Source organism: Sciurus carolinensis, chromosome 2 (assembly GCF_902686445.1).
Source record: "Sciurus carolinensis chromosome 2, mSciCar1.2, whole genome shotgun sequence".
Classification (NCBI taxonomy): Eukaryota; Metazoa; Chordata; class Mammalia; order Rodentia; family Sciuridae; genus Sciurus; species Sciurus carolinensis.
In genome coordinates this window covers 69031404-69051692 of record NC_062214.1, presented here as the reverse complement: position 1 = coordinate 69051692, position 20289 = coordinate 69031404, and the positions used below count along the sequence as shown (strand labels likewise).

General features: G+C 37.7%; 1 protein-coding gene across 4 annotated transcripts; it reads left to right on the top strand.

The window, feature by feature from the left end:
* The first annotated feature begins 813 nt into the window (after positions 1-813).
* Tm2d3 (TM2 domain containing 3) lies at positions 814-8830 on the top strand. Of its 4 annotated transcripts, none has more exons than XM_047539080.1 (6): positions 814-959; positions 1413-1505; positions 3048-3205; positions 4560-4734; positions 6245-6320; positions 8483-8830. In XM_047539080.1, exons 1-6 carry the CDS (start codon positions 869-871, stop codon positions 8664-8666), a joined length of 777 nt encoding a protein of 258 aa, XP_047395036.1. In that variant the 5' UTR covers positions 814-868; the 3' UTR covers positions 8667-8830. The 4 variants fall into 4 exon arrangements, with proteins under 4 accessions (XP_047395036.1, XP_047395037.1, XP_047395039.1 ...); XM_047539081.1 differs by having other exon boundaries at positions 815-959; positions 8501-8830; XM_047539083.1 differs by lacking the exon at positions 1413-1505 and having other exon boundaries at positions 819-959; positions 8501-8830.
* Positions 8831-20289: the final 11459 nt, after the last annotated feature.

Below are 20289 nucleotides of genomic sequence, written 5' to 3'. Positions count from 1 at the left end.
CATTATCCTTGGTGTGTCTTAGGCCAGGAGAGGTCAGCCCGTTAGCCTTTACTCTCAACATGAGGAAGCTGCTTTCAATTTTAGAGGGTCCCCAAACTGAGGCCTATTTCATGGGTCGTCCGAAAACCCCAAAGAGAATGATTCTGTGGCAGATGCGGGGTGTGGGAACAGAGAGGCATGTCAAGGGCACTCCACGAAGTCTGTGCTTGCTGAGAACAGACGTAGGGTAGCCAAGAGTCGCTCCCTTCCCTGAGGCTGGCCGCCTTCGGGAAGAGGCTGTGCTAGGACCATCCTTTCGCGTGAAAATCCTATATCGGGCGTCTATCCAGTCCCTCTGGACTTATTCTGCTTTTTCCTGATCGTACAGGAATTTTCTCTAAGTACCACGTATCCTTAAGGAGTTGGCTGGTGGTGAAACCTAAGGCGGGGCCAGTTTCCTCACAAGTACAAATGAAATGTGATATCAGGACCTCCGCACAGTAGCAATGTCTCTCTCTAAACATATACGCCCAACTACATGAAAATCGTGCCCAACTTCCCAAATTTCCGATCTCTACCTTCAGTCACTTCAGTTGTGAATTTCGGTACCCGGTGACCTTTCCCAGGCTCCAGCAGTGGCAGGAGAAGGGGGCGGGGCAGGCGCCTCGTCAAATAGTGTGAGGGGAGCTTAGGGACGCAGCATCCTCACCCGGTCAGACCATTGCACTCCTCCAGGTGACCTTCCGCGAGTGCGGAGGAGGAGACGGCGTGGGAACGCAGCCACAGGGCGCCTGCGCCCAGGGCTCCTCGGGCCGCGCCCGGGCACGCCCCCTTAGGCGCGCGCCGAGAGCCCAGCCCCTCGGCCCGGAAGTGCGCGCGCGCCAGCAAGATGGCGGCTGCGGCGGGTCCGCTCCTGCATCTCTGCCGCTTGTGTCGCGTGCTGCTCTTTCTTTCTCAGTTCTACATTCTGTCTGGTGGTGGTGAGTTAAGAGGTCGGGGGTCGCGCCGGGATGGGCTGAGAGGTTGGAAGATCCCAGGAGCTGCGGGAAGCGTTCGGGCCGGGACAACGGAGGCTGCGTGCCGGGCGCAGGGCGGCGGGTAGCTGCAGCCGGAGTCTGGCTCGACCTGGTTGGATCGCCCGAGCCCGCGCCTTTGCTCAGTTACCTCGCCACAGAACCCTCTAACGGAGAGGCAACTCTCCGGGGTTCGGTCGGGGAAACAGAAACTGAATTCGATTCCACCTTTGTTGCCTGGTTGCCCGCAGACCCGAACCGGTGTAGACCCTGTTGGTGATGCGCCCTTTCAGTTTTCTGTCTTCTGGAAGTCAAGCCCTGAGGTTTTCAAGAGCAATTACTGGCTTGGTGTAGTCCTTGCGTGTTAACCACACAAATCAAGGTTTTCTATCCCGGCATAACGTGTTTCTCTAATTGTAGGATCCTTAAATTTAGAGCATTCGCAGCCGCTGGCTCAGTCAATAAAGGATCCGGGCCCAACACGTACATTCACAGTAGTTCCCAGGGCAGCAGGTACTAGACATTTTCTATTCTAGTAAATGTGCATTTTTATATATAGTAGTTTCTTTCTGGTTTTGATACAATTTCTTTTAGTATCCGAAGTCACTTAATTTTTGACTATGTATTGTATCTTAGGTTATGTGAATTACGGGCAGGTACACAGTCATTTTCAGTAGACAGTTTTGGTATTTGAATACCTTTTGACATTCCTACCTCATCTCTCTTTTCCAGTCTCATACTCTTCATTTCAGTCTCCTTATTTGTTATTTTTTAACATCCTTGATCAAGGTAACCTTTAATCAGTGCTGCTTTCCCCTCAGAAAATTCCTTCTATTTCCAGCACTCTGTTCCTGATGGTGATTAAAAGGTCCCCCAGAGCTGTATGAATTGGAAGAGTAAAAGAGGAATTAATAGAAGGCTTGTTGTGTCTGTTGGTGTATTGGGAACTTACGGAAATTACTCAACCCCCTTGGGCCTTTGTTTCCTGCCCTTTCAGACTGTGAGGTTAGCTTGGCTGCCTGAATCCATTTCAGCTTTGTGGTTCTAAGTGTCCAGACTCTAGCCACGTAGCAAAAGGAACAGTAGAAAAGAAAATTGTATTTTGTAGAATTGACTGCTCAATACAATGGTGTTTAAGAAGGACTGATTTTAAAGGAGTTAGTGTGTTTTGCTAAATGGAAAGTAGTTTTATCCCTTTAGAGTTCCATTATATCAATGACTCAAAACTGGAAGAGGCATTTTACTGATTCTTATTTGAATGTAAAAGTGGGATACTTGATTTAAAATGCCTTTTTTAAAAGAGAATACACAAGAATTTTTGGCTCTTTTACACATTTTTTGAAAGCCCCTCTTTTCAAGAATTCTAGTGACTTTTATGCTATATTAACTGTTAAAAATATGTTGCCCAAATGATTGGATTGACTGGAAAAAAAAGTTGCAACTTGCTGAAAAAATTGTTAAAATATGGAATTATTTTGAACTTTGGTGATATATAAATATAAATAACAGCAAATTATGACTTATTGAAGTATCAATGTAGAATAATGACAAAACATTTTCTAGAGTTGGTACCCCAAAGGTGTCAGCTTCATTTCCTATTCAGTAAATTTGAATGAAGAGAATTTTGGTTTGGAAATGGAGAGATTTGAATTCTGGCTCCATTTTACCATAGATTTCCTGAGATTTTCTACATACTCTACCATGTCTAAGGTTTAGTTCTTCATCTTATAAATGGTAGGTTTTTTGAGCTCCTGTCTTGCACCTGACATTTTTTCTACATTATTTGTACATGAGCATCTTCAATTTTCATGGCCACTTGGAAGGCAGAACTGAAATACTTTTACTAGTGTGCTGCCTACCAGGTCATAGAGCTGGCTGTTGGCAGGACCATACTTTAATTGTAGGTGTCTCTGTGACTTACTCCGATTTAGTGCTTTTAGCATTCCAGCATAGTGTCTCATTGCTAATGTTTGCATCTCTTCACCTTAGAAAATTGTTTTCCTGTTATTCTGATCAGTGTCAAGAGAGAATAAGCCACTCTCTCACTTCTCACAGAAAGTACCGAAATCCCACCCTATATGATGAAGTGTCCAAGCAATGGTTTGTGTAGCAGACTTCCTGCAGACTGTATAGACTGTGCTACAAATTTCTCCTGTGTCTATGGGAAGCCTGTCACTTTTGACTGTACAGTGAAACCTTCTGTTACCTGTGTTGTAAGTACTGCAGCTTACCTATGCTAAATAAATGCATTGTAAACTTCCAAGTTAAAAGATTTGACTGTTGGAGGGAGATTCTGAAATAGTTTTTGTATTCTTATAACTGCCCTGCAAAGTACACACAGAAATAAATTTTAAAATTCTTTATTCCCTTCCTTATCAAATTGCTACTGTTCCAATTATGTTGGCAACTGACAAACCAGTTGGGGTTGTCTGAAAATGTGCAGGACAGACTTGTTGCTTTGTAAGACCTGGAGATATCAGTTTGCTAGTATATCTGAAGTGGGTGTATTTCTTGCAGATGGGTTCTGTGTTCTTGGTAGTGAGAGCTGGTATACAGAGCCATGAAAATGTTTTTTTTTTTTTTTTTTTTTTTTACCATAGATGAACTTGCAAAGGGGTTAGTTCTTTGTAAAGAGAAGATGAATTCAGTAAAGACTGGGATGACTGGGTACCTCTCTGGGGGAAAAAAATAATCAGCTAAGTCCCTGTTTTGTCCAAAATAAATCCCAGATAGAAATATAGCTGGAAGGAACAGGTAAGAGTGCCCGTTTTTGAGGGTCACTGAGCTGCAAGTTAGGAGGAAGATCCAGGTTCTCTGATCCCAGCTTGGTGCTTCTGTAAGCATAGCACATTCCCTTGCTTCTGAGTTCCAGGTCTTCCCTGCCATCTCCTTTTACATTCTGCACCTCAGGTTTTTTACTCCTGCTCTCATCTCCATGAGCACTTGTCATGGTCAACCAACAGGCAGCCCAACTGAGAAGAGCCACATGACACACAACAATTCAGACTATAAATGCCATGTGGTTGTTCTAATCTGGAAAGTACTGGGAAAAATTTGGAACTTGGAAGTAAGGCAGTGTGCTATGCTTACAGAAGCATCAGGCAGCTATCTGTGACTATGACCTTATAAAATAATTTTTCTTTTTTCTATATTGCTAAAATACATGTACTCTGTTAAGCATCCCTGAGTTCAACCCTGGTACAAAAATAAATAAATAATTAAAATAAAGTACATGTACTCATAAAATTAGTTAATTAGGCAAAAGTGGTAAAATAATCTTATCACCCTGAAATAACTTTTGCTATTTTGATGTGAATTTATGTAGGTTTTTTTCCCCTCTTTGGTAGATAGTGTATATTTGGGTGTATATGTTTATGATTATAAGGTCATACAACATACATTTGTTTTGCATACATATTGTTTTTGTGTCTATTTTTCTGCCACTTACTGCTAGGTCCTAAATATATGTATTTTAGAAATTCTGTATTATATGACTATGTAGTCTTAAGGACATGATGACAAGCTATCATATTATAACTGATTAATTCTGCGTCCTTCGGTATACAGGATCAAGACTTCAAATCCCAAAAAAACTTCATTATCAACATGACTTGCAGATTTTGCTGGCAACTTCCTGAAACAGATTATGAGTGCTCCAATTCCACCAGCTGCATGACAGTGTCCTGTCCTCGGCAGCGTTACACTGCCAACTGCACAGTGCGGGATCACATCCATTGCTTGGGTAAGTCAGTCAGAGTTCAAGGAAGTTTGTGAACAAAGTATTTGTAAGTTTACTTTACCAGAAACTTGAAAATTAAATTATTTTATCATATGTACCAGTTTTTAGATGTGCCAATCCTCATTAATAGACTTGAACTAAAAAAGAAGTTTCTGGAAAATGTACAACTCTTTAAATATAATACTGCATAAAGCAAGAAAAAATATCTAAGATCTAAAACATAATAATTGAATTTCCCCTGATTAACAGCTGATTAATTACATGGTTCTGATACATTGTAACCACCTGAATGTTGACTTTGTCCACTTGCTCTTCCTCCTCCCTAGAGGTAACTCACCTTTTGAATTTCATCATCCACTTCCCTTTTAAAATATTCTATGGTTCTGTTGTGTGTGTGTAATAAAATGTTGTTTCATGTGCTCTTTATTTTAGATTAGATGTACAAAATAACATCAGACTATGGTCTTCTGGGACTTCTTTCCTCTCAACATTAGGGCTCTAATGGGACTTCTTTTATTTATTATTTTTACTTCTGGCAAATAATTTATTATAATATTGTGTCAACAGTTTATCCAGTCTTCTAGTTATGGAATTATTTGCTGTTTTTACCTATTGCAGCAACTCTTAAAATTTCTGTACGTAATCCTGTTTGCACATTTGTAGCAGTGTGTCTGGCATATGTTCTCCCTCAGGTCTTATTTTCCAGAATGGTTTATATTCTGGAATTTACATTCCTACCAGTGGTAGCACATAACTATTCTTGATGATCCAGATCTTCAGTATGTCTTATCTTTAGGTTTTGTCTTTTATTAAAGATTTCTGGTATTTTATATTCTTGGTACTATCCTTAGGTGACCCTAAAACCCTTTCCCAGATTTTGACTTTTTTCCTCTCTACTTTCCTTAGAGTATCTCTTGATGAACAGAATTTTGAAAATGTGATTAATTTAAGTAATTAGTCTTATAGTTAACCTTTCCCACCCCAGGTTCATGATTTTCCATATTTTATTTTAAAAAGTAGAAGTTTGATCTTTCACAGTTAATACTGTAATCCACATGGAATTGGCTTTGGTAGATGTTAGGAGGCAGATTCACCTTTCTGTTTCCTCCCACATGGATAGCCAATTTTGCAGCCCATCTGTGTCAATTTTGCAGCCCATCTGTGTCTGTTATATGTCAAGTATTTATATGTGGTGCTGGTTCTGGGCTAGCTCTTCCTTTTGAATATATCTGTGCCACAGTTTTATTTACACTTAGCTTCACTGTAAGTCTTGATATCTGGTAGAGCATTTCATGTTCTTCAAGTTTTAACACTAACTTAACTGATTTAAATATTAAATCTGTGCTTATAGGTGGTAAGGACTTTCTTTGTGTTATTAACTAGAGTAAATGCTAATTGTAAAGAGAGGTGACCTTTTGATTCTAAATTACAAGTCATTAGTTATAATGAAGTCTCAGAATATTTTTGTACCCTGGTTTCTATATAGAGTGTTTTTCTTTTTTCTTTTTGTAAGGTAACCGTACTTTTCCCAAAATGCTGTACTGTAATTGGACTGGAGGTTATAAGTGGTCGACTGCTCTGGCTCTAAGGTAAGCTTTGGTACTAATAAGTTAAAATTACCATTTGGATTTCTTTGGGATTAACAGAATCTTTCAGACATTGGGCTTAGCCAGACTCATCCTTTACTAAGATCCTACTACTTATGTTGGGTAACGTCTAGAAAACACAGGTGCAGATAGGTAAGATGATCCAGACTGTATCTTTGTAGAATTTAGCTGCAGGCATATTAACTGTTCTTCCAAGATGCCTGCACATTCTAGAGATGACTTAATTGAGGTTTTGTTTTAGAGCATTAGTACTAACCAGGATTCCTATCCTGAACTTAGGTGAAGCTGTAAAATGCTATAGACTAAAATATGAAGGTTTATAAGGTATATTTTAAAACTTTAAGTAACTTTTGTCTTATAAAAAATAATGTGTTCAATACTGAAAACTGGAAAAATGAAAATAAAGAAAAAATTACCTATAATTTTATCACCCAGACAATTATAGATCTATAATTCTTACATAAAAATGTTTATATTTTAAACTTTTCATCAGGATTATATCAGTTTTCCCACTAAAGGGAAGGCAGGTGGGGCCCTGGTTAAAAGTTTAATTAAAAAGTTACACTGTCTACCATTCATGTCTTGGAGTTAGAGCCTGAGACCTGCAGTGTATGATATAGGACAGGATTTTTTTTCCCTGTTGACATTTTGAGCCAAATAATTGTTTGCAGTAAGGCTGTCTTGTGCATAGTAGAAGGTTCAGCAGTGTCTCTGGCCTGTACCTACTCTAGTTGTCAGCCACACCCTATTCCCCCAGTTGGGACAATCAGAATGCCTCTAGACATGGCCAAATGTCTCCTAGAAGGCAAAATTGCCCATTATTGAGAACCATTACATTAGGGTTTGTGCTGACCAGAGGTTTACTGGAAAGTAAAGGAGGAATCCAAGATAGAAAGTTAGATATAGCAAAATAAGATTTCACAGGTGGCCATACATAGTTTTTGTTCAAATTAAACTAGCAACTGACTTTAAAAGAAAACTTTTAATTTAAAATAATTTTAGGCTTATAGAAAAGTCACAAAGATGGTAGTGTTTCTTGCACACCCCTCACCCAGTCTGTGCTACATTGTTAACATTTTACATTACTGTGTAATTAAGGACTTAAAAATTATTTCCTTCATAGAGTTCAACATAGTACTTTTAAAATATTCTCTGCAAATGAGATATGCCTCAAAGTACAGTTGTCCCTCAGAATCCTTGGGGTGTTGATTCCAGGGCCTGCTTGGATACTCATATATCCCTTTATATAAAATAGCATAACATTTGCATAGAACTACGAACATCCTCCCATGTACTTATATCATCTCTAGGTGATTTATAATACCTGATACAAGGTGAATACTATATTAATAGTTGTTATTCTGTGTTGTTTAGGGAATAAGGGCAAGAAGAAAAGTTTGTGCATTTTTAGTACAGATGCAGTTTTTTTCCCAAAATATTTTTGATCTGTGCTTGATTGAATACAGATGCAAAACCTTAAGATACAGAGAGCCATCAGTCTTCTGCAGTAGGAGGAGGGTGTAGGTGAACAGCATCAACAACAGAGTTGACCAGATGAGGATAATCATGAGAGTTGGCTCATGGATACTGTTTTCTACTCTTTACTTTCATTTGAGTTTTGAAATTTCTATAATAAATATTGTCCTGATATTGTTAGATCTTAGAATTTGAAGGACTTAAAAATCATTAACCCATAATACTAAATTTTTAGATAAGAGTAACTGAAAAAGACAACTTGATCTGGGTTTGTCCAATGTGGGATATGCCTCAAGACTCCAGCTCAGGACTGCATGTCTAAACACTTTCTGTCAGACTGGGTCCCTGCTTTGATTAAAAAGCAATGAGATTGATTATTTTTCCCAAAAAGAAAACATTAGCTTTCAGTATGGTTAAAATTATATGCTTTATTATTATTATTATTATTATTTTCCCCTTGGTGCTGGGGATTGAATTCAAGGCCCTGTACATGCTAAGCTGTATGTGTTTAATTTTGATAAACAGTCTTGCCCATGATTATTTGGTGTTGTGCATTTATGAAATGGTCATTTATGTTCTAATCAGGGGTTGTGATAATTTAAGGCCCTTTCACAAATGTGACTTGGCGTGGTGATTAAACCACAGCTGGCTACACTTATGGATTTCAGCCTGCTTTGCTGTTGCAGCATCACCCTTGGTGGCTTTGGAGCAGACCGTTTCTACCTGGGCCAGTGGCGTGAAGGCCTGGGCAAGCTCTTCAGCTTCGGTGGCCTGGGAATATGGACTCTAATAGACGTCTTGCTAATTGGAGTTGGCTACGTGGGACCAGCAGATGGCTCTTTGTACATTTAGCTGTGGTTATGTGCTTCAGAGAGGAGCAGTCCTTAGGAAAAGTTCCGTTGGCCTGTAGTAGCTGATGTGTTGTGAGTGATGTGTTTGTATGTTTTTAATGTACAGCATCTGTACTTTGCTTGCCTTGATAAAGGTAAAATAAAGAAGTGAAACACTGAACCATGCTAACCTGGAACTGGTTTTTATTTGCCGAACTTATTTTTTTTTTTCCGTGAAAAACGCATAACCTTAAAGCCAGAAGAACAAATTCTGCAGTGATTGAAAGACTATTTAATTCCATGAAGTTAGTTTTATTGTTGCTTGGGTCACACTGTTGTTTGTATCTCCAACCCAAATGGGGTGTCTTGAAAAACCATTCAGCTGCTACTGTAAAGAATGGATGGGCTCTGATTCTGTTATCCAAATAAGGTTATCTACGTCTGCTTCAGCCATCTGTAAGCTTTGTAGTATAGTCTGGTCTTTATAAAGTAAAATGTAGAACTTTTGTGTCTAGTTGCCATGATTTGAATTTTGTTAGTAATGTAGAAGGTTGCAAGCATATTGAAATTAATAAAATTATACTTTAAGAAATATTGTATACCTGTTTTTATATTAAAACATCTCGAATAGTCATAACAACTTATCTTTTTTTTTTGGAAGATAGAGCTTACACAGTTTATTAGTGGATTTTTTATTGGGTTGGAAAAAGGGAATGAAGTCATTGTTGACCCAAAGCTTTTTTGACCTGAGCAATTAGAATATTGGAGTTTCTTTCTTTCTTTTTTTTTTTTTTAATTTTTAATCTTAAATTTTTTTATTTTTATGGACTGCATTTTGATTCATTGTACACAAATGGGGTACAACTTTTCATTTCTCTGGTTGTACACATTGTAGATTCACACCATTCATGTAATCATACGTATGCATAGGGTAATGATGTTTATCTGTCTCTCTACTACCTTTCCTTCCCCCACCCCCTCATAACAAGTTTCCTTTATTTTTAAGAAGTAAAATGTTTATTTTTGCCACATTCCAACAGTCTTAATTGACTGGTTTATTGATTTATTATTTTTTATTATTATGTTTATTACTATATTATATGTATTATTTGTTTATTAGAGTGGAAGTGTTGGAAAACATGGTGTTTTTAAATCATAGTTCTCTCATGGACCCTTTATTGGACAAAAGAGCAGTTATTAGTTCAAAGTGGGTTCTACTCAAGGTTGCTTTTGAAACATTTAAATATTCTTAATAGTCTTCCTTTCAAATTTAGGTGTCTGTGTGCTGCTTTTTCAATGACTGCACGTATTAAAAACCAGAATACTTAACCATCATACCTGATCTAGAAGCTATAAAATATCTCTTGGGAGTATTTACATAAATTTCAAGAGATGAACTCGTATTTTCTTCTCTAGTTTATTTGCTAATTACAGGTTCCCTATAAAGAGAATTAAATCATTTTGGTGGTAACTTGCCTTTGAGGACTGGGTGTCTTGAAGCCTGGAATATGTCTTATATGTCTGGGTTTCATCAAGAGCAGTTCAAGCTCTGGTCACTAGGTGGTGTGTCCTCTTTGCATTTGCTTTCCCATTCTACTTCCAAAGCAGCCAATCACAAGTTGTTTTTCCCTAGAAACTTGTCACTGAGCTTGGGGCAATAAGTTTTTCACAGTTTGGACTTTTCAAGGGTAAATGAATACTTTTTTCTTAGTTGTGAGACTCATGGTTGAACAGGCATTTCCTTAGAAAAGTACTTTTAAACAGCAAAAAGCAGCCCCTTTGTTAACTATAATAAAATTCTCTGAATCTCCTTAGTTAGCTCCATGTAGAATAAAATCTCTAACACTTCCCTGTTGAGCATCCACACATGGTGGCGCCAGGGAATGGGATTGGTGGGAAGTTACTGTCTGTACACATTGCTCCTGGAAGAAATAAGTAGCAGCTTCCTTGACAATTGAAAAAGAAAAAAAATTATGTATATATGGGTTGGTACTGGGAATTGAACCCCGGGGCCCTCTACCACTGAGCTACACCCCCAGCCCTTTTTATTTTGAGACAGACTCTCACTAAGTTGCTGAGGCTGGACTTCAACTTGTAGTCTTCCTGCCTTAGCTTCCCAAGTCTCTGGAGTTACAGGTAGGTGCCACCACACCCAGCTTTTGGACCTGAGTTAAATAACACACCTGCATTGTTTGCAAAGTGAAAGCTCAAAGATTCAGAATCCATGAAAGGAAATGAATGATCTTGTTCCCAGATCCTAAAAAGTTTGCACAAGGGGCTAACCTTTGGAACTTAAAGTGTAAAAGCCAGTCAGGAATGCCTCTATCAATGATTTGGTGGAGTAACAGGTCTCTGAGGCAGGAAACTAGTAGGAAATATGAAGAGATTTTCAAGTGCAGTTTAAACAAATTTATGAATGTTTAACTGATACGTGGCTCCTTAAAAAAACTGCAGAATAAAATACTCTTTCAAAGGACACCAGTGAGGGTGAGTGTGAACTGTTGAAAATCCCATGGGTCTATACTAGCAGCAAAATGCCATGTTTGGCTCTGGCTTCAGGTTCTGTTCCTCTGCTGTCCCTTGTTCTCTTTCTGTAGCAGTCCATTTGAGCTGGTATAACAAAACACCATGAATTGAATGGCTTCTACACCACAACTTTATTTCTCAGGTAACGGAGGCTAGACAGTCCAAGATCAAAGTGCTCACTGATTTAACATCTGGTGAAGGCCCCTTTCCTCAGCACACCTTTTCTGTGTCCTCACATGGTAATTAGTGTGGAGGGCTCTCTGGGACCACTTTAATACGGGCATTAATCCCTCCATGAGGGCTTCATCCTGTGACTTACCATCTCCCTAAGTCCCCACCTCTTAATACCATTGCCTTTGTGGAAGGGGAGTAAGATTTCATGAATTTTGGAGTCAGGAACAGACAGACCACAGTATGTGTGCTACGAGTTCTGACTAGGGAATATTAGGAAACCTGTTTACACAGGTTGGGGACCATATCAGTCAACCCTCTCTTGATTCTCTAAGATATTCAGGATTTATCACTGCAGCCTGCCATCTGTCATTATGTAGTCTTTATATCTTTACCTTGCTTTGTCAGCATTCTTGCATATTATACTCCAGTAATTCCTCACAGGAAGGTGCTGTTTTATTTATTTCTTTCATTCCCTTTGTCCCTAGCATAATACCTTGCACACAGAGGCCCACATATATTTGCTGAGTGAGTTAATGCCCTGAGTGTCTTGGAGGTTTTGAAGTGATCATATAAGACTTCCAGGGCAGTTGATATGGCTGCAGCAACATAATATTCAGAAATTGACTTTGGGTAAATATTTGTCTATAGCACCATGTTACTCTGATTTCTGCAAATGACTGAGGAACCATTCTGCTTTATGGTGCTTATAAAAAGGTATTTTAAAAAGATCGTATGCCTCAAGACTTAAAAATGTAAAAATATCTTCTCTAAGCTATACCATTATGTTTCACTGTGCTTTTTTTATAACATGCCAGAATTGCATTTATTTTTGGTGCATCATCAGCTAAAGAATTTGCAAATGATTTTAATTCATCCCGTGAGCAATGAGTGGAAAATGAGCTATATCTGATGCAGCTTTTCAAAAATGACATGGAGAGAGCTACAAAATGAAGACAGATTTCCTTTACCCCTGCTCTTAAGCTTCCCCTCTGTCCATGTCATATCCAGCGAAAGCACTTTTGATTAAGTATGAAGTGTCACAAGAATGTAGAGGGCATGTTAATTTTTTTTAAAAATTTGTATCTGTGTGTGTGTGTGTGTGTGTGTGTGTTTGTGTTGCTAGGCATCAAACCCAGGGCATTTTGCCTGATAGGCAAAGGCTCTACATTGAGCTGTGTCCTCCAGCACTTAAATTTTTTTTCTTGTATATATTTATGATATACATGATGTTTTAATATAGGCAGTGAAATGATTCCTATATATCCATGATTACACGTTTTTGTGGTAAGATCGCTTAAAATCTACTCAGCAAATTCCCACCATATAATATAATAATTATAGTGCTCATGCTATACATTATATCTATAAATTAATTATTATTATTTGTGGTACTGAAGATTGAATCCAGGGCCTTGCTCATGCTAAGTAAGTGCTATACCACTGAGCCATACACCCAGCCCCTCTTTGTTACTATTACAATCTAGGGGAATTTGGTATAAATTCTTAGATTTGAAGTGTTGAAATTATTTTCTATAAACACATTTTTATGCAAAATAAGGAAGTTTTTCTTGAGAGACTTGGGCATAATATATCAAGAGACTCCATGAGGGCAGGCAAGAGTCTTGTTCTCTGCTGCAGTCCAGCTTGGACAACCCTACCAGGCACATAGTAGGTACACAGTGACTACTGAATGAATAATGAGGAATCTCCATGAGTAAGCTAAACACCTAAAACTGTTGCTAAGAATACTTTTTGAAAAAGTGGAAGAGTGCAGCTGGATCATAGCCTCTCCCTTTTCAAATAAATACACAACTACAATATAATAGGAACCAACAAATTATTCCCACAGAAAAACTAGCAAATGAAAACTCAGTCACAAACAAGCTAAAAGACAAATGCCAAAAATGTAGATGAGAAATGGGAAGTGAGGAAAAACTTACTGCTCAGTATGCAGAATTACTCCTTCAAATGGTCCTGGTGAATCAGCAAAATCCAGGGACACTCACTGGCAAGACAAGTATATTTACTGGGAGAAGGGGAATAATATTCTTATCTGTGCCCTGTCAGTACTGGAGGAGGAAAGGGCTAGTGAATACCTCGGATGGATTCCCTAGTGCATATGGAGGTGCCAAACCAAACCAGAGGAAGAATTGAAGCTGAAGGTGAACCCCCACAGGCCACAAAAACTACTCCCTAACTAGGGGGAGTAGTCTTGGTTCAAGACAGTTACAAAATGTTAGTAAAGAAACCAAAGACCATATATTCTAACAAAGATATAGTTTCAGTTGCTTTTGTTTCACCCCAGTTATTACCACAGGATGTTGAAGTGGACACAAAATACAATTTACAAAATACTCAGGAAAAAAAATGAATTTATTGACATGCAGTTGTTCACGTATAGAACAAAATGAAGAGAGATGATCCACTTAAAGCTAATTAGAATGACCATGATAATAAAGAGTAACAAAGATTGGTAAAGATGTAGAGAAGATGGAACATTCAGACATTTTTGGTGGGGATGTAAATTGGTCACCTAAGAAAACAGTCTGGCACTTTTTTTCTTTTCTTTTTTTTTTTTGGTACTGGGAATTGAACCCAGGGGCACTTAAACACTGAACCACATTTTCAGCCCTTTAAAAAAAATTTTATTTACTATTATGCTAAGTGAAATAAACTTGCTAAATTTCTGAGACTGGCTTTGAACTTGCAATCCTTCTGCCTTAGCTTTTGGAGCTGCTGCAATTACAGATGTGCACCACTGCATCCTTCTTAAAAATGTTAGAGTTAACCATTTGACCCAGTTATTCCACTCCTAGACCTATACCCAAAGGACTTAAAATCAGCATACTACAGTGATGCAGCCACATCAATGTTCACAGTTGCTCAATTCACAATAGCCAGATTGTGGAACCAACCTAGATGCCCTTCAATTGATGAATGGATAAAGAAACTGTGGTATATATATATATGTACAATGGAATATTACTCAGCCATAAAGAATAATAAAATTATGGCATTTGCAGGCAAATGGATGAAATTGGAGAATATGCTAAATGAGATAAGCCAATCCCAAAAAACCAAAGGGCAAATGATCTCACAGTTAAGCGGATGATGATACATAATGTGGAGTGGAAGGGAGGCAAGGATGGAGGAAGGAGGAACTGTATAGAGGGAAAAGAGGCGTGGGAGGGGTGGCAGGGAAGGAGAAAAATAACAGAATGAATCAAACACCATTACCCTATATAAATGTATGATTACACAAATGGTATGCCTCTACTTCATGTACAACCAGAGAAACAAGTTGTACCCCATTTGTTTACAATAAAAAAATAAAAAAAATAAATTAGTTATAGCAATAGAAGATAAACTAAGACATTCATTTTAAAAAATATTAAAAGTGTGTAGTCCTTGTTTATAAGATGATATTCATGTTCTTTTATTTCTTTGCTTCAAATAATAATAAAATTAATTCAAAGATTAGTAAAAAAAAAAATGTTAGAGTTACCATGTGATTCAGCAATTCTACTTGTAGGTGTAAGCCCAAGAGAAGTGAAACTACACATACATACACTTAAAAACTCGTTCATAGAAGCATTATCCCTAAGAGTAGAAAGTTGTAAGCAATCCAAATGTCCTGATGCATACATAAAGCATAAACCAGATGTGGCATATCCACACGGTGGAATATTACTGCATCATAAAAAGAGATGAAATACTGACACATTCTACAACATGGACGAACTTCAAAATTGCTCTACGTGTTGGGCACAGTGGTGCACACCTGTAATCCCAGTGGTTCTGGAGGCTGAGGCAGGAGGATTGCAGGTTCAAAGCCACCTCAGCAATTTAACAAGGTCCTAACTTAGCGAGACCTGTCTCAAAATAAAATATAGTAGTACATACCCACAATGGAATATAAGCCATAAAGAGGAATGAAATTGTGACATTTGCCAGTAAATGGATGAAACTGGAGACTATCATGCTAAGTGAAATAAGCTAATCCCCAAAAAACCAAAGACAGGATGTTCTCTCTGATATGTGGATGCTGACTCAATGTGGAGAGGGCAGAGTCAGGGGGAGGGAGGGGGAATGGGAATGGGAAAGACAGTAGAATGAATCAGACATAAATTTCCTATGTTTATATATGAATACACGACCAGTATAACTCCACACCATGTACTACCACAAAAATGGGAAGTTACACTCCATGTATATTTGTGTCAAAATACATCCTACTTCACATATAACTAAAAAGAACAAATCTTAAAAATTGAAAAAAATCTCCAAATTGTAGTCAGATGATGTATCTACAAACAACATGCTATTTATTATGATACAGTGTAAAATTGCAAAATATTAATATTATGCTTACACTTATGCTATGCAAATGTATTTTCTTTAAGAAAAAAATAAGTGGAAAAAAAGACAATTGCACTTTAAACTGCTGACCTTTATGTGTACATTATTTATCAAGCTATTTTTTACAAAGAAGTGCCTCAACAACTATATATATGCAGTATAGCAGGAGGAGTGAGAGAACACAGAACAGAGAGGGAAGAAGGAACATAGTGTGCAAAAGAGATGAAGAGCTCATCTCTGAGAAAATGGCCCAAGACACATATGAGAAGTCTCTGCAAAGTTTTTGTGCTGTAGAACATTTAAGTGCATTTCTTCATTCAGCAGAAATATTGAGCCCCTACCATGTGGCATGCACCTTCCTAGGCAATGAAGATAGAGCAATAAACAAGTTCTTCCTTTCAGGAGCATATATTCTTGTGTAAAATGTAGTCCTGGAGATATTGCCTCCATTGGACCCTTCCATCATGGAGGGAACATTGATTTGTCCTCATTGGAATTGACACATATTCTGGTTATTCATTGCTTCACACAAAATTGCTTCTGATCAAAGAACTCAATTCACCGAAAAATAAAATGTGCCACCCAGTGTGAGTTTGTGCTGAAAAAGTGGGAAATGACCCCCCAAGTAAGACCAAACTATGATTTTAACCCCTAAATATAAAAATGCACACAGAGTGGACTGGGGTTGTAGCTCAGTTGTAGAGCACTTGCACAGCATGTGTGAGGCACTGGGTTTGATCCTCAGCACCACATATAAATAAATGAAGGTTCATTGACAACTAAAAAAATAGTTTTAAAAAAATGCACACAGAACACAGCAATACTCCTTTCCCCCCTAGTTTCTTAGGGTGAAGATTTGTTTAATTAATTTGAGACATCTATTTCTCCTTTTAATGCTGGAGATCTTGAATCCAGGGCTTTGCATATGCTAGACAAGCACTCTACCGTGGGGCTCCCTCCCTACTCCTGTCATTTTCTAATATAAGTATTTAATGCTATCACTTTCCCTCTAAGTTTTGAGTGCATCTCACAGATCCTGTTGTGTATAGTTAAAAATATAATTCCATTTTTAACTTCCTCTTTGACCCAAGGTTTTTTTTTTTTGCCTTTAAAATGTACTTTTAAATTTCCAAATACACAGGGACTTTCAAGATATATTTTTGTAATTATTCTCTAGTTGAATTTCACTGTGGTCAAAGAATAAAATTTTTATTATTTTAAATCTCAAATTACTTGGTTTGCTTTATGACTCTTATCATGACATGGTTGACATGATGTGTCAAGACAACTTATGACAACGTTATGTGTACACTTGAAAAAAACGGGTGCTCTGGTCCAGGTAATGTGTTTTACAAATGTCAGTTGGTCAACCTCGTGGATAGTATATTTTGGAATTTCTATATCCCCGACAATATATTCACTTATTTTTGGTCAATTACTGACTGAGGAGTGTTGCAGTTTCCAACTACAGTGATAAATTTGTATATTTCTCTTTACAGTTTTATTGGAAAAAACACATTTGGAATTGTGTTATTTCTTGTTGTGGTTAAAACATATGTAACATAAAACTTACCATTAACCATTGTTAGGTATATAGCTCTGTGTCATTAAATACATTCATGTTGTTGTGCAAATATCACCATCACTTCTACTGGCTCTCTTTCTGCCTCTTCCACCTTCTCTTGCATCTCTGGTTCTTCCTTCTTATTTTTTTTTTCCCATGTCTATTTTCTCTTTATTGCTCATTTGGAAATTTCTATCATTCTGTTTTTGAGTTCAATGAATCTTTCCTGTATCATCTCTAAAGTATTACTGAGCCCATTCAGTGAGTTTTAAATTTCAATTATTGTATTTTTTGTTATAAAATTTCCCTTTGTAACTTTTTATATCTTTATTTGCTGAGATTTTCTATTTTTTTTACTTGTTTTAAGTAAGTTCGTAATTGCTCACTGAAGTATTTTTATGATTGTTGCTCTAAAACCCTTAAAAGTTAATTCCAATATCTGAGTCATTTCAATGTTACCATCTTACAATTATCTTTTACCATTCAAGCTGTTGAATGAGAAATCCCCCGGTTCTTCATATGACAAATGATCTTTTTTATTGCATCATGGGCATTTTGGGTAATGTGCTATGAGACCTGTTTAACCTTTTTTCTTATTCTTAAATTCTTTTTTTCTGTTTAGGGATAGTGTGCAGGTCCAGGTAGGGGTGCATCTAAGCTTCCAACTGGACTTCACTACATCCTGCTGATTAAAGTGGCATGCAAAAAGCCAGATGGGTGTCACCTAATGATGGGAGTCCTTGAAGAAGGAGCTGCCATGATGAGAGCTGCCTTTGAGAGCAAAGTGTTAGGGAACATTTGTTGACCTGTTGGAGCAGAAGGAGAAGTGCCCGCTCACCTGTGCTCAAACTTTGTATATAATATACATATATATAATTATATATGTACACACATATATATGTATATATATATATGTGTGTGTATAACAGGTGAGCACTCTATCACTGAGTCACAACCCCAGCCCCTCAACCTTTCTCGAGTGACTGTTTTTTTTGCTTCTGTAAACCCTAGACATCAACTTCCAGCTTCTTCAGCCCTTGAATGTAGACTTACACCAGCAGCTCCCAGTGGCTTTTCAGGCTTTTAACCTTGGACTGGGGCTGTATCACTGGTCCCTCTTGTTCTGAAGCTTCTGGCTTCTTGGATGAGCAGCTACTGGTTTCCTTGCCTCTTCTGCCTGCAGACAGCCACTGTAGGACTATCCAACCAATCCTATAAATCCCCTCTCAGAATTATGTATATTCTATTGGTTCTGTTCCTCTGGAGAATGCTAATATGTACCTTTCCTTATTCTGCTTCATTCCTTATAATACAAGTTTTCCTTCTATTATTTCTGTTCTGTCTGAAGAACTTCCATTAGCATTTTTTCTTTAGAGCAGGTTGGCCTGCTGATAACAAATTATCTTAGATTTCCTTCATCCAAGAAAAAATAATAAAAATAATAAAATTAAAAGGGAACACCGTTACTTCACTTTCTATTTTGCTGTATATAGAGTTCTTGATGACAACTTTATCTTTGCTCCTCTGTATGTAATACTGTCTCTTTTCTCTGGTTGCCTTCAAGTTTTTCTCCTCACCTTGAGCTTTTGGCAGTTTAACTATGATGTGTGTAAATGTAAATGTGGGTTTTGTTGTTGATGGGGTTAGTAGTACTGATATTGTTTCCTTCCTTTTCTTTTTGGTATTTATTCTTCTTTAGGTCCTCTGAGATTCTGGAATCTTTAGTTAATTATCATTACTTTTGAAAATTTTTTTTAAATATTAAAATATTTCTTCTGCCCTATTCTCTCTTTTCTCCTTCTGTCACTCCAATTATTTGTTTGTTAGAACATCTGATGGTGTCCTACAGTCTTTGAATGTTTTGTCACTTTCTTCTTTTTGTGTTTCTACTTAGATAATTTCCATTGATCCAGTTTTGAGTTTTTTTTTTATTAATCCAAAGCTGTATTTATTCTATTTATGTACCTTTCATGAGAAGTTTTCATCTGTGATATCATATATTTCTAGCATTGCTAGTTCATTCTTTCTTATAATTACAATATTTCTCAGAAAATTCCCTGTCTGTTCATGGTTATTGCCTCTCCTTTCCATTAGATCCATTAGTATATGAATTATAATTATTTGAAATTCCTGTCTGGCTGTTCCATCTTTTTGGGGGGTCATCAAGTCTGTTTCTGTTGATTGCTTTATTTGTTTTTATTTATTTCTCTAGATTGTTTTATTTTACTTTTTTAAAATTGTTATTTTTGATTGAATGCCAAACACTGTATATAGAAGAATAGTGCAGAGATAAATAGTACTTATATAGTAAATTATCATGCACATTCTGAGTGGTGTTTAGTATGCAAGATTGAGTCATTCTAGTTAGGAGTTGAGCTGGGTTTGGGTTTTAGTATTGCTCTTGCAATATTAAAGCTCTTGCTACCTTCAGTGCAGCTAAAGCCTCAAGTTTCTCTAAATATGAGATGCTTCTACCTTGTGCTTATATTGGGGACAGGGCTGTAAGATATTTTTTCTCAATGTTCCTAATGTTCCCTTTCCCTCTAGCAGTTTCAGCATGCCTTTACACAGAAGGGCTCTTCTCTCTTCTACAGGATAGAGTGTCTTTACTTGCTACTCAGTGCTAGGCTTGTGGTGAGAGGGCAGATTCTCTATTATCCTGGTCCACCCTCTTTCTTAGCTCCTAAGCCTCAATGTGGGGCTTTCTCATCTTTCCTTCCTGTTTTTCCTGTGACAACTAAATTCTACCATATACCACGGTTGGCCTTTGACAGGTATTTCCACCCCTCCCCTCATTGGTAGCATGCCTCTCCTTGGTATTGGTGTAGGATCCTGAGCCCCAAGTTGTTTCTTGCCTTTACCCAAAGTAAGAAGTTTTTGCTTCTATGTGTCTCACAGTTGCAATGGACCTTTCCCTGTGTCCTTGGGGCCAAAGGCTACCTATCCCTCTCCCAGACAGATGGGTTTTATTTTTATTCCTTTTTCAAAAGCAATGGATTTTTCCTCTGTCCTGTAGGTGGGA

Excerpts from the sequence above, each read along its gene's own strand:
- Tm2d3 (XM_047539080.1), top strand. The coding sequence starts at position 869 with ATGGCGGCTGCGGCGGGTCCGCTCCTGCATCTCTGCCGCTTGTGTCGC. Across the intron at positions 960-1,412 it reads CTACATTCTGTCTGGTGGTG|GATCCTTAAATTTAGAGCAT; the intron begins GTGAGTTAAGAG and ends CTCTAATTGTAG. Across the intron at positions 3,206-4,559 it reads AACCTTCTGTTACCTGTGTT|GATCAAGACTTCAAATCCCA; the intron begins GTAAGTACTGCA and ends TTCGGTATACAG.